This window comes from Entelurus aequoreus, linkage group LG12, assembly GCF_033978785.1.
Source record: "Entelurus aequoreus isolate RoL-2023_Sb linkage group LG12, RoL_Eaeq_v1.1, whole genome shotgun sequence".
Lineage (NCBI taxonomy): Eukaryota > Metazoa > Chordata > Actinopteri > Syngnathiformes > Syngnathidae > Entelurus > Entelurus aequoreus.
In genome coordinates, this window is record NC_084742.1 from 31,240,827 (window position 1) to 31,255,415 (window position 14,589).

Consider the following 14,589-nt stretch of genomic DNA (forward strand, 5'->3'; position numbering starts at 1 on the left):
TCCCCATCCGATGAACAGGCTAGCGGGGGCAGAGTAGAAAAGAAAAGAAAAGAAATGGCAGATCAACTGGTCTAAAAAGGGAGTCTATTTAAAGGCTAGTGTATACAAATGAGTTTTAAGATGAGACTTAAATGCTTCTACTGAGGTAGCATCTCTAACTTTTACCGGGAGGGCATTCCATAGTATTGGAGCCCGAATAGAAAACGCTCTATAGCCCGCAGACTTTTTTTGGGCTCTGGGAATCACTAATAAGCCGGAGTTCTTTGAGCGCAGATTTCTTGCCGGGACATATGGTACAATACAATCGGCAAGATAGGCAGGAGCTTGACCGTGTAGTATTTTATACGTAAGTAGTAAAACCTTAAACTCGCATCTTAGGTGCACAGGAAGCCAGTGCAAGTGAGCCAGTATAGGCGTAATATGATCAAACTTTCTTGTTTTTGTCAAAAGTCTAGCAGCCGCATTTTGTACCATCTGTAATCTTTTAATGCTAGACATAGGGAGGCCCGAAAATAAAACGTTACAATAATCGAGACGAGATGTAACGAACGCATGGATAATGATCTCAGCATCATTTGTGGACAAAATGGAACGAATTTTAGCAATATTACGGAGATGAAAGAAGGCCGTTTTAGTAACACTCTTAATGTGTGACTCAAACGAGAGAGTTGGGTCGAAGATAATACCCAGATTCTTTACCAAGTCGCCTTGTTTAATTGTTCGGTTGTCAAATGTTAAGGTGGTATTATTAAATAGATGTCGGTGTTGAGCAGGACCGATAATCAGCATTTCCGTTTTCTTAGCGTTGAGTTGCAAAAAGTTAGCGGACATCCATTGTTTAATTTCATTAAGACACGCCTCCAGCTGACTACAATCCGGCGTGTTGGTCAGCTTTAGGGGCATGTAGAGTTGGGTGTCATCAGCATAACAGTGAAAGCTAACACCGTATTTGCGTATGATGTCACCTAGCGGCAGCATGTAAATACTGAAGAGTGCAAGGCCAAGAACCAAACCCTGGGGAACTCCGCACGTTACCTTAACTTAGTCCGAGGTCACATTGTTATGGGAGACACACTGCATCCTGTCAGTAAGATAAGAGTTAAACCAAGACAAGGCTAAGTCTGACATCCCAATACGCGTTTTGATACGCTCTAATAAAATATTATGATCAACAGTATCGAAAGAGGCGCTAAGATCAAGAAGCAGCAACATAGATGACGCATCAGAATCCATCGTTAGCAATAGATCATTAGTCATTTTTGCGAGGGCTGTCTCCGTAGAGTGATTTGCCCAGAAACCGGATTGAAAAGGTTCACAGAGATTGTTAGACGCTAAGTGTTCATTTAGCTGCTGTGCGACAATTTTTTCGAGGATTTTCGAGATAAACGGAAGGTGGTACACCGGCCGGTAGTTTACCATGAGGTCAGGATCGAGGTTAGGTCTTTTGAGTAGAGGATGAATAACCGCTTTTTTGAATGCTAGGGGAACAGTGCCAGAGGAAAGTGATACGTTTATAATATTTAACACTGATGGACCTAATAATACAAAAAGCTCCTTGATAAGTTTCCCAGGAATTGGGTCAAGTAAACATGTTGTTTGTTTTGTCCCATTTACACATTTTAACAATTCCTCCAATGTTATTTCATCAAAGAGAGAGAAACTATTTTGGAGGGCAGTGTCCGTTGTGTATACAGTCGTATCTGTGTTAATAGAACCCAGTTGTAGCTGAGATGCATTGTCTCTAATCTCTTTTCTAATGACTTCAATTTTCTTATTAAAGAAATTCATAAAGTCATCTGCTGAGTGGGTGGAGCTACTGGGAGGAGTCCCTTGTTGGGTTAGCGATGCTGCTGTACTAAACAAAAATTTAGGATTATTTTTGTTGAGGTGGATGAGATTTGAGTAATATTTAGCTTTAGCTGAGGTAAGCATGCGTTTATAAGTTATTAAACTATCACTCCATGCTTGATGGAAAACCTCAAGTTTAGTCGCACGCCATTTGCGTTCCAGCTTTCTACATGATAATTTCTGGGCTTTAGTTTCTTCTGTAAACCATGGGGTACGCCTTTTAGGGGCCCTTTTTAGCATTAGCGGTGCTACACTATCAATGGTGTCGTGCAGGGTGTCGTTAAAGTTGTTAGTGAGGTTATCAATAGAGCCCACATAATTTGGGAATGGTGCCATTACCGAAGGCAGTAAGTCAGTAAGAGTCGTCGTTGTGGCAGCATTAATGTTGCGGCTGCTATAGTAGTTATTATTATTATTATTAGTTTGTTGACAATGAGTCAGAACTTCGAATTTTATAAGGTAATGATTGGACATTACTTTAGTGTACGGGAGTATCGTAACTTTGGAGGTGGTGACACCCCTGACAAGCACTAGATCTATCGTATTACCGTTGCGATGCGTGGGTTCATTTATTATTTGTGTAAGACCACAGCTATCAATTATAGTCTGGAGTGCCACGCATGTAGGGTCCGATGGGGTATTCATATGGATGTTAAAGTCTCCCATTATGATTATATTGTCGGCGTGCGTCACTAGATCAGCAACGAACTCTGAAAATTCATTGATAAAGTCCGAATAGGGCCCTGGGGGGCGGTAGATGACAGCCAGGTGCAGAGGCAGCGGTGTGACAAACCTCATAGTAAGCACCTCAAACGAGTTATATTTATTATTTAGGTCCGAGGTAAGGCTAAAGTTTTTGTTGTATATTAGTGCAACACCCCCACCCCTTTTAATGGGACGGGCAATATGCGTTCCCGTATAGCCAGGAGGAGACGCCTCACCCAGTGCAAAAAATTTGTCTGGTTTGAGCCAGGTCTCGGCTAGACCAACGACATCAAGTTTGTTGTCTCTAATGACTTCATTAACTAATAACGTTTTGGAAGACAATGATCTTATGTTTAAAAAGCCCATATTATAGGTAGTGGGCTGTTTTGAGGAGTTTTTGTTGAAAGTATCCGTAGTGGCAATGTTAATAATGTTACGTTTATTATGCGTAGTGCACTTTAAATAATTTCGACCATATGTAGGAATTGATATGACAGGAATTTTTAGATTGTTTGCCACCTCAGTAAAATGCATGTCCACCTCTGACGCAGAAAAAACATTATGTGAGTTGTATATTATTCTAAGAGAATTGCTATGTGTGCAGGGATTATCCAGCCTGGCACTGGCTAGTTCTATCTTAACAGACTCCTTATTAGCGCTTCTTTGAGGATTAGCCTTTAGCGTTAGCCCCGCTAACAACAACGCCTTTAGCTTTGTTGTTAGCTCCGCCCGACATCCCCGCTTTTGCTTCCGAGCACACCGCTTACGTCTCTTTCGTTGATGGTCTCCGCTGGTAGTGGACGCAGCTGCTTCAAAGGCCACTGCTGGATGTAGCTCGCAAAGAATTCCCGAGCTAGCGAGTAGGTCCACCGTACACGCATCTTTCAGCCCAAAATGGCCCGATCTCTCCACATCCAGAATCGTAAGTCGGTCGTAAGTGATCACGGAGTGAACACCCTGTGAGCCAGCCATGAAATTGACTGAAGTGACGGGTATTTTTGCCAAATCGGTCTACACTTCCAAGAGCGCTTGCAAGAAGCTGCCGCCGTGAAGCGCCGCCATCTAGTGCATGGAAATGCAGTGAGTGTGATACAAGTGCAGTTGTATACAATTGGTATACTTAAGTCTGGGATGTAAAGCTAAACGACAGTTGACACAAGCAGTTATCTCATTCATCAAATTTGGACAAACTTTAGTGTTGACGTGCAAAGATGCACCTCATCCTACTTACTACTAATCCCTGTTTACTTGGGCTCCAAAAGTTGCATAAACTGTTCTGTCTTGTTGCCCAACATGCTTTCAGAACTGTTACGCAGCCACCAATAACGGTAAAGAGCATGGAAGTAAAATTTCATTACATGTTTTCTTTTTTGTTTGCAGGACAAGCCTGTGAGGGACCTCATCTTGAAGTTGCTGCTCAATCTCCACGACCATTTGGCACACACAGCTGGTAGTTACCAAACATTAGCACTGCACAAAGTGACAAAGTTGCTTAGTTGCTGCATCAAAATTGCTGTAGTAGTGAAGGGAGAGAGTTCTATCCATATAGATTCTGCCATCTCAGTTTTGTCCTGGGCTGTATTTCGGTTTGTACACTTGACGATTGAATTTTAGAACAAAGAAACCATCCACTGTTCCCCCAACCATTATATTCATATTACTATTGCTTTCCATTATAAAACTCAATACTAAAGGTCAGTGTGAGCGCTTTTGGTGACAGTTGTTTGTGTAAACATGTTTGGCTACGCTACATGTTTGCAACTGCGATGCCGCAATTATTTAAAATACAAAGTAACGTATAATTCCAATTTGTGATAATTTTCTGTACCTGGTGAGAAGCGTACCTTGAAAACTACGAAGATGTCTGACAAGGGGAATCAATCTCAGTAAGATGGAGGGGGTTAATCCACCCTTTGAAAAGACAGCCCCCATAACGACTTAAGAATGGGTTTGAAGATGGGGTTGTAAAGGAAAATGTTTTGCATAATTTGACTAAAGCCCCACCATTTCAGGTTATGTAGACAAGGAAATGTGTTAAATGTAGATTAGAATCATAATACTATATGGCCTTATTAAGTGAGGTAATGTTATTTTTCTCCCAGCATGTAAACTTGTGACTCTTGTAAATTAATGTTGGGTAATTCTTAAACATAATGTCCCCATTCAGGCCATGTGTACAAAATCAACAGTGTGGATTATTTTCAGTCTCACTTTGATTCTTTCTGATTATTTTTATTTGGGGGATGGGGGCTGTCGTTATGTTTGCTAAAATAGACATAGTTATTACTCATACTAATGTGGTTGCGAGTGAGCGAGCATACCCAAGAGATAAGCAAGCTTATTTGTAATGGACAACACAATGCGATAAGACACCATAAGGCACTTCATTTATGTTGAAATAGCATGGCTCCAAGTTCCACATTTACACCGTCAAAGTCATGCCGACCCCCTGATTAGAACACACAAGCGTTTGTTGCTGGAAGTCGCAAGTGCGCTGCTACGGAAACAAATCAATGTGCGGAAGAAGTCACTCCCGGAATTGATTAAAAACATTTAAAAATACGGTAAATATTGAACATATTACATGTTGTTATGAACGTGTCTGTGACTACATTTTGTATAGACTTGCGTGTATATAAAACATTGGAGGGTTTTGAAGTTGTTGTAAACGGTTTTGAAAGCTACAACAGTGACTCATTAATTGCATCTTCCAAGCGTTTTTTATCATCTTTAAAATACTAAAAAAGAAAAAAGACACGCGTTCTTGTCTCTCATAATGATTGTGAACGATAGGCAAAATTCCCAAAAAAAGTGTAGTTCCCCTTTAAGGTTCAAAACGCAGGTGTCAGGGAAAAACTTAACCTGCTGTGAGATGTTACATGATGTTACATGATGTTGCTTTCTCTTCTGGTAAAAAAATAATATTTTCACATCTTTATTTCCATCAAATTACATACGTTCATTTAAGAGATGCGTCAAAATAAAATTCCCGACCGAAACCAAAAATGAGTAAACCAAGGTTGAAAACCGAAACACCAAAATAAATTGTTATGCTAATTATTATTATTACAATTACATTTTTTACTATGACTGTGTACTAACTTCACTAAAATGAAGACAATGCAATTTCACACATTAATATTTATATTTTGGGGGTTGTTTATGTAAGTTATTTGTTGTGTTTGCAGGCCGACATGACTGTGGAGAACAGCAGTATCCAAACAGAAGTCTGTCCATAGCTGAGGCCTCTGCATATTTAATGGTATAGTTTATAATTACAGTGAAACCCATTTAAGTCGACACCTTTTAGACTGGCTGACTCACGACATACAGTGCATCCGGAAAGTAGGGACGGCGTGGCGAAGTTGGTAGAGTGGCTGTGCCAGCAATCGGAGTGTTGCTGGTTACTGGGGTTCAATTCCCACCTTCTACCTTCCTAGTCACGTCCGTTGTGTCCGTGGGCAAGACACTTCACCCTTTGCCTCTAATGGCTGCTGGTTAGCGCCTTGCATGGCAGCTCCCGCCATCAGTGTGTGAATGTGTTTGTGAATGGGTAAATGTGGAAATACTGTCAAAGCGCTTTGAGTACCTTGAAGGTAGAAAAGCGCTATACAAGGATAACCCATTTATCATTATTCACAGTATCACACAGTATTCATTTCACTTTTTCCACATTTTGTTCTGTTAAAGTCTCATTCCAAAATGGAATAAATTAATTTTTGTCAAAATTCTACACACAATACCCCATACAGAAAAAGTTTTTTTTGTTTACTTTTTTTTTGCAAATGTATTAATAATAAAAAACTAAGACATCACATGTACATAAGTATTCACAGCCTTTGCTCAGTACTCAATGCACCTTTGGCAGCAATTACAGCCTCAGTTGTTTGTGAATACAATGCCACAGGCTTGCTTTGGGCACTTTGGCCCATTTCACTTTGCAGCACCTCTCAAGCTCCATCAAGTTGGATGGAAAGCGTCTGCGCAGCCTTTTTCAGATCTCTCCAGAGATGTTCTATCGGATTCTTTTCTGGGCTTTAGCTGTGCCACTTAAGGACATTTATAGAGTTGTCCTAAAGCAATTCCTTTGATATCTTGGCTGTGTGCTTAAGGTCGTTGTCCTGCTGAAAGATAACTTGTTGCCCCAGTTGGAGTTCAAGAGCTCTCTTGAGCAGGTTTTCATCTAGGATTTATCTGTACATTGTTGCATTCATCTTTCCCTCTATCCTGAATAGTCTTCCACTTTCTGCAGCTGAAAAACATCCCCACAGCATGATGCTGCTACCATCATATTTTACTGTAGGGATGGTATTGGCCTGGTGATGAGCAGTGCCTGATTTCTTCCAAACATGACGGCTGGCATTCATGTCAAATAGTTTAATCGTCTCTTCAGACCAGAGACTTTTGTTTCTCATGGTCTGAAAGTCTTTCAGGTGCATGTTGGCAAACTTTTACAACAGAAGTTTCCATCTCGCCTCTATACCACACAAACCTGATTGGTTTATTGCTGCAGAGATTGTTGTCCTTCTGGAAGATTCTCCTCTCTCCACAGAGAAATCCTGTAGCTCTGACCAAGTGATCATCGGGCTCTTGGTCTCCTCCATGACTAGGGCCCCTTTTCCTCGATTGCTCAGTTTAGACGGCCAACCAGCTCGAGGAAGAGTTCTGGTGGTTCCAAACTTTTTCCATTTACGAACAATGGAGATCACTGTGCTCATTGGGACCTTCAAGGCAGCAGATATTTTCTGTACCCCTCCCAGATTTGTACCTCGAAACAATCCTGTCTCAGAATACCACAGACAATTCCTTCGACTTAATTCTTGGTTTGTGCTGCCATGCAAGTGTGGGACCTTTATAGTGGGTACGGAAAGTATTCAGACCCCTCTAAATTGTTCACTCTTTGTTTCATTAAAGCCATTTGCTAAAATCAAAAACGTTAATTTGATTTCTCATTAATGTACACTCGGCAACCAATCATGACAGAAAAAAAAACAAATGTAAATATTTTAACCAAATTTATTATAGAAAAACTGAAATATCACATGGTCATAAGTATTCAGACCCTTTGCTGTGACACACATATTTAACTCACATGCTCTCAATTTCTTCTTATACCCCTTGAAATGGTTCTGCTCCTTTTATTGGAGTCAAGATGTGTTTAATTAAACTGATTGGACTTGATTAGGAAAGGTACACACCTGTCCATGTAACAACTTACAGCTCACAGTGCATGTCAAATGAGAATCATGAGGTTGAAGGAACTGCTCAAGGAGCTCAAGGACAGAATTGTGGCAAGGCACGGATCTGGCCAAGGTTAAAAAATAATGTATGCGGCACTCAAGGTTCCTGAGAGCACAGTGGCCTCCATAATCCTTAAATGGAAGAAGTTTGGGACGACCACAGCTCTTCCTAGACCTGGCCGTCCAGCCAAACTGAGCAATCGTGGGAGAAGAGCCTTGGTGAGAGAGGTAAAGAAGAACCCAAATATCACTGTGGCTGAGCTCCAGAGATGCAGCAGGGGGATGGGAGAAAGTTCCTTAAATTCAAATATCAATGCAGCTCTCCACCAGTCTGGGCTTTGTGGCAGAATGGCCCAACAGAAGCCTTTCCTCAGTGCAAGCGATATGAAAGCCCACATAGTTTGCCAAATACACATGGACTCCCAGACTATAAGAAATAAGATTTTCTGTTCTGATGAGACCAGGATTAAAGTTTTATGCGTTAAATCTTAGCGGTATTTGTGGAAACCAGGCACTGCTCATCACCTGCCCAATACAACCCCAACGGTGAAACATGGTGGTGGTGGCGTCCTGCTATGGAGGTGTTTTTCAGCTGCAACGACAGGACTACTGGTTGCAATTAAAGAAAATATGAATGCGGCCAAGTACAGAAATATCCTGGAAGAAAACCTCTTCCAGAGTCCTCAGCACCTCAGACAGGGCCAAAGGTTTACTTTCCAACAAGACAAGCACACAGCCAAAATAAAGGATTGGCCTCGGAACAACTCTGTGACCATTCTTGACTGGCCCAGCCGGAGCCCTGACCTAAACCCTATTAGGCATCTCTGGAGAGACCTGAAAATGGCTGTCCACCAACGTTCACCATCCAACCTGACAGAACTGGAGAAAATTTGCATGGAAGAATGGCAGAGGATCCCCAAATCCAGGTGGGACATCTTGTTGCATCATTTTCAAGACTCATGGCAATACTAGCTTAAAGGCCTACTGAAACCCACTACTACCGACCACGCAGTCTGATAGTTTATATATCAATGATGAAATCTTAACATTGCAACACATGCCAATACGGCCGGGTTAACTTATAAATTGCAATTTTAAATTTCCCGCCACACTTCCGGTTGAAAACGTCTAGATATGACGACGTATGCGTGTGACGGAATCAGTTGATGCAGAAGTATTGGTACCCCATTGAATCCAATACAAAAAAGCTCTGCTTTCATTTCAAAATTCCACAGTATTCTGGACATCTGTGTTGGTGAATCTTTTGCAATTTGTTTAATGAACAATGGAGACTGCAAAGAAGAAAGTTGTAGGTGGGATCGGTGTATTAGCGGCGGACTACAGCAACACAACCAGGAAGACAGAGATGGATAGCAGACGCGTTAGCCGGCGAACTCACCTTAACTTCCTCCGTCTCGCCGACCGCATCTGTGATCGGGTGAAGTCCTTTGTCGCACCGTCGATCGCTGGAACGTAGGTGAGCACGAGTGTTGATGAGCAGATGAGGGCTGGCGTAGGTGGATAGCTAATGTTTTTAGCATGGCTCTGTGATGTCCGGTTGCCAAGTTAGCTTCAATGGCGTCGTTAGCAACAGCATTGTTAACCTTCGCCAGGCTGGAAAGCATTAACCGTGTATTTACATGTCCCTGGTTTAATAGTATTGTTGGTCTTCTGTCTATCCTTCCAGTCAGGGATTTATTTATTTTGTTTCTATATGCAGTTAAGCACGATGCTATCACGTTAGCTCTGTAGCTAAAGTGTTTCGTCGATGTATTGTCTTGCAGATAAAAGTCACTGTGAATGTCCATTTCGCGTTCTCAACTCTCATTTTCAAGAGGATATAGTATCCGAGGTGGTTTAAAATACAAATCCGCGATCCACAATAGAAAAAGGAGAGTGTGGAATCCATTGAGCCAGCTTGTACCTAAGTTACGGTCAGAGCGAAAAAAGATATGTCTTGCACGGCATTCTCGTACTTCACTCGAACGTTCCTCCTCCACGAATCTTTCATCCTCGCTCAAATTAATGGGGTAATCGTCGCTTTCTCGGTCCGAATCGCTCTAGCTGCGTTGAAAACAATAGGAAAATGTGAGGAGCCTTTCAATTGACTATGTCACGCTACTCCCGGTAGGGGCAAGGCTTTTTTTTATCAGATACCAAAAGTTGCGATCTTTATCGTCGTCGTTCTCTACTAAATCCTTTCAGCAAAAATATGGCAATATCGCGAAATGATCAAGTATGACGAATAGAATGGATCTGCTATCCCCGTTTAAATAAAAAAAATTCATTTCAGTAGGCCTTTAAAAGGGAACTTCTACTCAATACTGAGCAAAGGGTCTGAATACTTATGGCTGTATATTTCTTTTTTTCTTTTTTTAATTAATTAGCAAAAACTTCTACAATTCTATTTTTTCTGTCAAGATGGGGTGCTGAGTGTACATTAATGACAAATGAACTTTTTTAATATCAGCAAATGGCTGCAATGAAACAGTAAACATTTTTAAGGGGTCTGAATACTTATAGACATGTTTGTGCCTTTCTAAATGATGTCTAACCAACGGAATTTACCACAGGTGGACTCCAATTAAGCTGTAGGAACATCTCAAGGATGATCAGTTTAAACAGGATGCCCCTGACCTATCTTTTGTGCTTAATGGCAAAGGCTTTAAATACTTACCTTCTTATTTTTTAATACATTTGCAAAAATGTCTAAAAAAGTTTGTGTGCAGAATGTTGAGGACAAAAATGAATGTATTCCATTTCGGAATAAGGTTGTATGTAACATAACAAAATGTGGAAAAAGGTTGTATGTAACATAACAAAATGTGGAAAAAGGGAAGTGCTGAGAATACTTTCCTGATTGGTCATGGAGATAATCAAAACCAAAATTAACCAGTGCTTGCACATTTATTACTCATTTGTATATGGCCAGATACATTAGGTGAATGGCCGATGATAAAGGATTTTTGAACTTATAGTTGTTTGTTTTCATATAATATTTTATGCTCTTACCTAACGGAATTGTAACTCAAATTATGTCTATAAAAGAGGTATGTCGATGCTGACTTAAGCAGGCACTTTTTAGTAATAAGAAGAACATGATGGACCCGAACTTCATGAGTTGGTCAACATTGACCGGTTGTTGATATAAACAGGGCAGACTTAAATGGGTTGTACTGTACAATATATTTATTTTCTGTTTCTCTGTTTCTAAGCTTTTCAATGTAACCCCTGCGCTGCTATTGTAAAATCAATTGCCACCTTTTAAGGGTTCATCATGACATACAGTGAGTGTGTGTGCACATTAAATAATTGGTGTATTTATTGCTAGACTCAAAATGAGGAGTTTGAAGACTTAATCTACTCGTCACTTGAATGGATCATCCGGACAAACCAAGATGTTGGGATAAGGTATTGCATAATAGACATTTTCATGCCGATGAGGATTTTTTTTTTGGCACACAATAATTACTCTTCATATGTCTTCAGGCTGGTCGGGCAGGCAGCCGATGAGCCCATTACTGATGTGTCAGAAATCTCTCGTCTGGAGTCGACACATCCACAGATGCCATTCACATGTCGCTTCCGCCGAGCTTTCCTCACAGTCATCAGCAGAGTCTTCCTCTTTGTGGCTGGTAAGATAAACGTCACCGTCTCCTACACCTCTACTTATTATTTCTGAAGTATTCAAGTGGAATGTGCATTTTATTAGTCATGTTTCAACCTGCGAATCATGTGGGTGCTCGTCTGTCTGCAGTAATTGGCAGTGTGTGGGGTCTGGTCTGCTACGTCAAGTATCACTGGAGGAAAGAGGAGGAGGAAACCAGGCAAATGTACCACATGGTGGAGAGGATACTTGGTAAGAAATACCTCATGTTCAGGCTGTTGACTCTTGCATACAAGGAGAGGCGCAACTCAGAAAAACACCTTGCGTCTTAGTTATGAGATCAATTACGTGTTTTCTCCTACTATTATATTGAGGGGGAGGTCAAGTTAATTTGTTTTTATTTTCTATATATGGTGACGGATCACAACAGAAGTAATTTAAGAATATCTTTCATATAGGGATGGGCGATATGGCCTAAAATCTATTTTGCGATAAATATTTCAGCCTCCTGCGATAACCATATCTGTATATTATTTGGTAAATAAATGATAATAGGACCATTAAATTGGTTACACAGGCCCCTAATTTAGCTGCCGACATATGTGGTAACATATTTTGTAATTCCTGGTTGTTATTTTCTCAAAACTATTATTGATCAACTAGCTAATTTATTGTTAACATCTAGTTACTTTCTGTTGTAGCATGTTTCTACTGTAGTACAAACCCCGTTTCCATATGAGTTGTGAAATTGTGTTAGATGTAAATATAAACGGAATACAATGATTTGCAAATCATTTTCAACCCATATTCATATATGCTACAAAGACAACATATTTGATGTTCAAACTGATAAAAAAAAACATTTTTTGCAAATAATTATTAACTTTAGAATTTGATGCCAGCAACACGTGACAAAGAAGTTGGCAAAGGTGGCAATAAATACTGATAAAGTTGAGGAATGCTGATCAAACACTTATTTGGAACATCCCACAGGTGAACAGGCAAATTGGGAACAGGTGGGTGCCGTGATTGGGTATAAAAGTAGATTCCATGAAATGCTCAGTCATTCACAAACAAGGATGGGGCGAGGGTCACCACTTTGTCAACAAATGCGTGAGCAAATTGTTGAACAGTTTGAGAAAAACCTTTCTCAACCAGCAATTGCAAGGAATTTAGGGATTTCACCATCTACGGTCCGTAATATCATCAAAGGGTTCAGAGAATCTGGAGAAATCACTGCATGTAAGCAGCTAAGCCCGTGACCTTCGGTCCCTCAGGCTGTACTGCATCAACAAGCGACATCAGTGTGCAAAGGATATCACCACAGGGGCTCCGGAATACTTTAGAAACCCACTGTCAGTAACTACAGTTGGTCGCTACATCTGTAAGTGCAAGTTAACTCTCCTATGCAAGGCGAAAACCGTTTATCAACAACACCCAAAAACGCCGTCGGCTTTGCTGGGCCTGAGCTCATCTAAGATGGACTGATACAAAGTGGAAAAGTGTTCTGTGGTCTGACGAGTCCACATTTCAAATTGTTTTTGGAAACTGTGGACGTCGTGTCCTCCGGACCAAAGAGGAAAAGAACCATCCGGATTGTTATAGGCGCAAAGTTGAAAAGCCAGCATCTGTGATGGTATGGGGGTGTATTAGTGCCCAAGACATGGGTAACTTACACATCTGTGAAGGCGCCATTAATGCTGAGAGGTACATACAGGTTTTGGAGCAACATATGTTGCCATCCAAGCAACGTTACCATGGACGCCCCTGCTTATTTCAGCTAGACAATGCCAAGCCACGTGTTACATCAACGTGGCTTCATAGTAAAAGAGTGCAGGTACTAGACTGGCCTGCCTGTAGTCCAGACCTGTCTCCCATCGAAAATGTGTGGCGCATATGAAGCCTAAAATACCACAACGGAGACCCCCGGACTGTTGAACAACTTAAGCTGTACATCAAGCAAGAATGGGAAAGAATTCCACCTGAGAAGCTTAAAAATGTGTCTCCTCAGTTCCCAAACGTTTACTGAGTGTTGTTAAAAGGAAAGGCCATGTAACACAGTGGTGAACATGCCCTTTCTCAACTACTTTGGCACGTGTTGCAGCCATGAAATTCTAAGTTAATTATTATTTGCAAATAAAAAATAAAGTTTATGAGTTTGAACATTAAATATCTTGTCTTTGTAGTGCATTCAATTGAATATGGGTTGAAAAGGATTTGCAAATCATTGTATTCCGTTTATATTTACATCTAACACAATTTCCCAACTCATATGGAAACGGGGTTTGTACATGCATTATTGGTCATACCAATGTTGATACTTAAAATTTTGAAAATCATTTACTGATTACATTTTTGATCACAATTTAATCAGACAAAAACACAGCATGACGGCGTAATAACATAAATTAATTATTTAATTATTATTTAATTATTATTTATTAAATGCAGCTGGGATAGGCTCCAGCCACCCCCACAACCCTGAGAGGGACAAGGGGTAGAAACTGGAGGGATGGATTTGCTTGAAACTGTGGATATTCCTACACAATTATTTGCACTGAAAACATTATGTTTGCAGTAATGAATATGAATATTTAACGTTTTAACATTATGTTTGTGTTCAAATACAGTAAGTGTGTTCATCCTAAACATTTCTGACACTTAATTTTACACACTGTATTTTTTTTTCAAATTTGGGGACATATACCACAATAATATCATACCGTGGCCTTAATACTGTGATTATATTGTACCATGAGATTTAATATCGTTACTTCGCTGCTATAAATTGTGTGCTTGCCTAACAGAATTGCTATTGCGTTATCAAGTGGATTTGTTTACAACAGCAATTTCTTTCATGAAAAGTTGCAGCTAATTTTTATACTTAGGCAACTCTGCTTGTCGGATTAAACCGGTTTGACACCCCTGCTCAACAGTATACTTGGTATCGTTACTGTCGATTTTTGTATCGATCTGCTCGTTTACTTTCAAGAGCTCTAGTTTGCGGTTAGCATATCCTCTTACTAGAGGTGGGGGAAATTATCGATTTTTAGATGCATCGCAATTCATTATAGAATCGATTAGTAAACGTCAATAATCAATGTATTTATTGTAAATAATGTAATGCAGATATTTCTAAAATTTGTCTGACTTCAGCGAGCCAACTCACCAAGAGATCCGACCAGCTCT

At 40.4% G+C, this 14,589-nt stretch overlaps 1 protein-coding gene across 1 annotated transcript in view; it reads left to right on the forward strand.

Annotated features, from left to right (window-relative positions):
* Positions 1 to 14,589, forward strand: part of lemd3 (LEM domain containing 3) — a 44,331-nt gene that overhangs the window by 18,885 nt on the left and 10,857 nt on the right. The window contains exons 3-7 of the mRNA XM_062065647.1: positions 3,934 to 4,003; positions 5,742 to 5,815; positions 11,125 to 11,204; positions 11,283 to 11,428; positions 11,551 to 11,652. Coding sequence (XP_061921631.1) covers positions 3,934 to 4,003; positions 5,742 to 5,815; positions 11,125 to 11,204; positions 11,283 to 11,428; positions 11,551 to 11,652 — 472 coding nt within the window. The remainder of the gene's footprint in view (positions 1 to 3,933; positions 4,004 to 5,741; positions 5,816 to 11,124; positions 11,205 to 11,282; positions 11,429 to 11,550; positions 11,653 to 14,589) is intronic.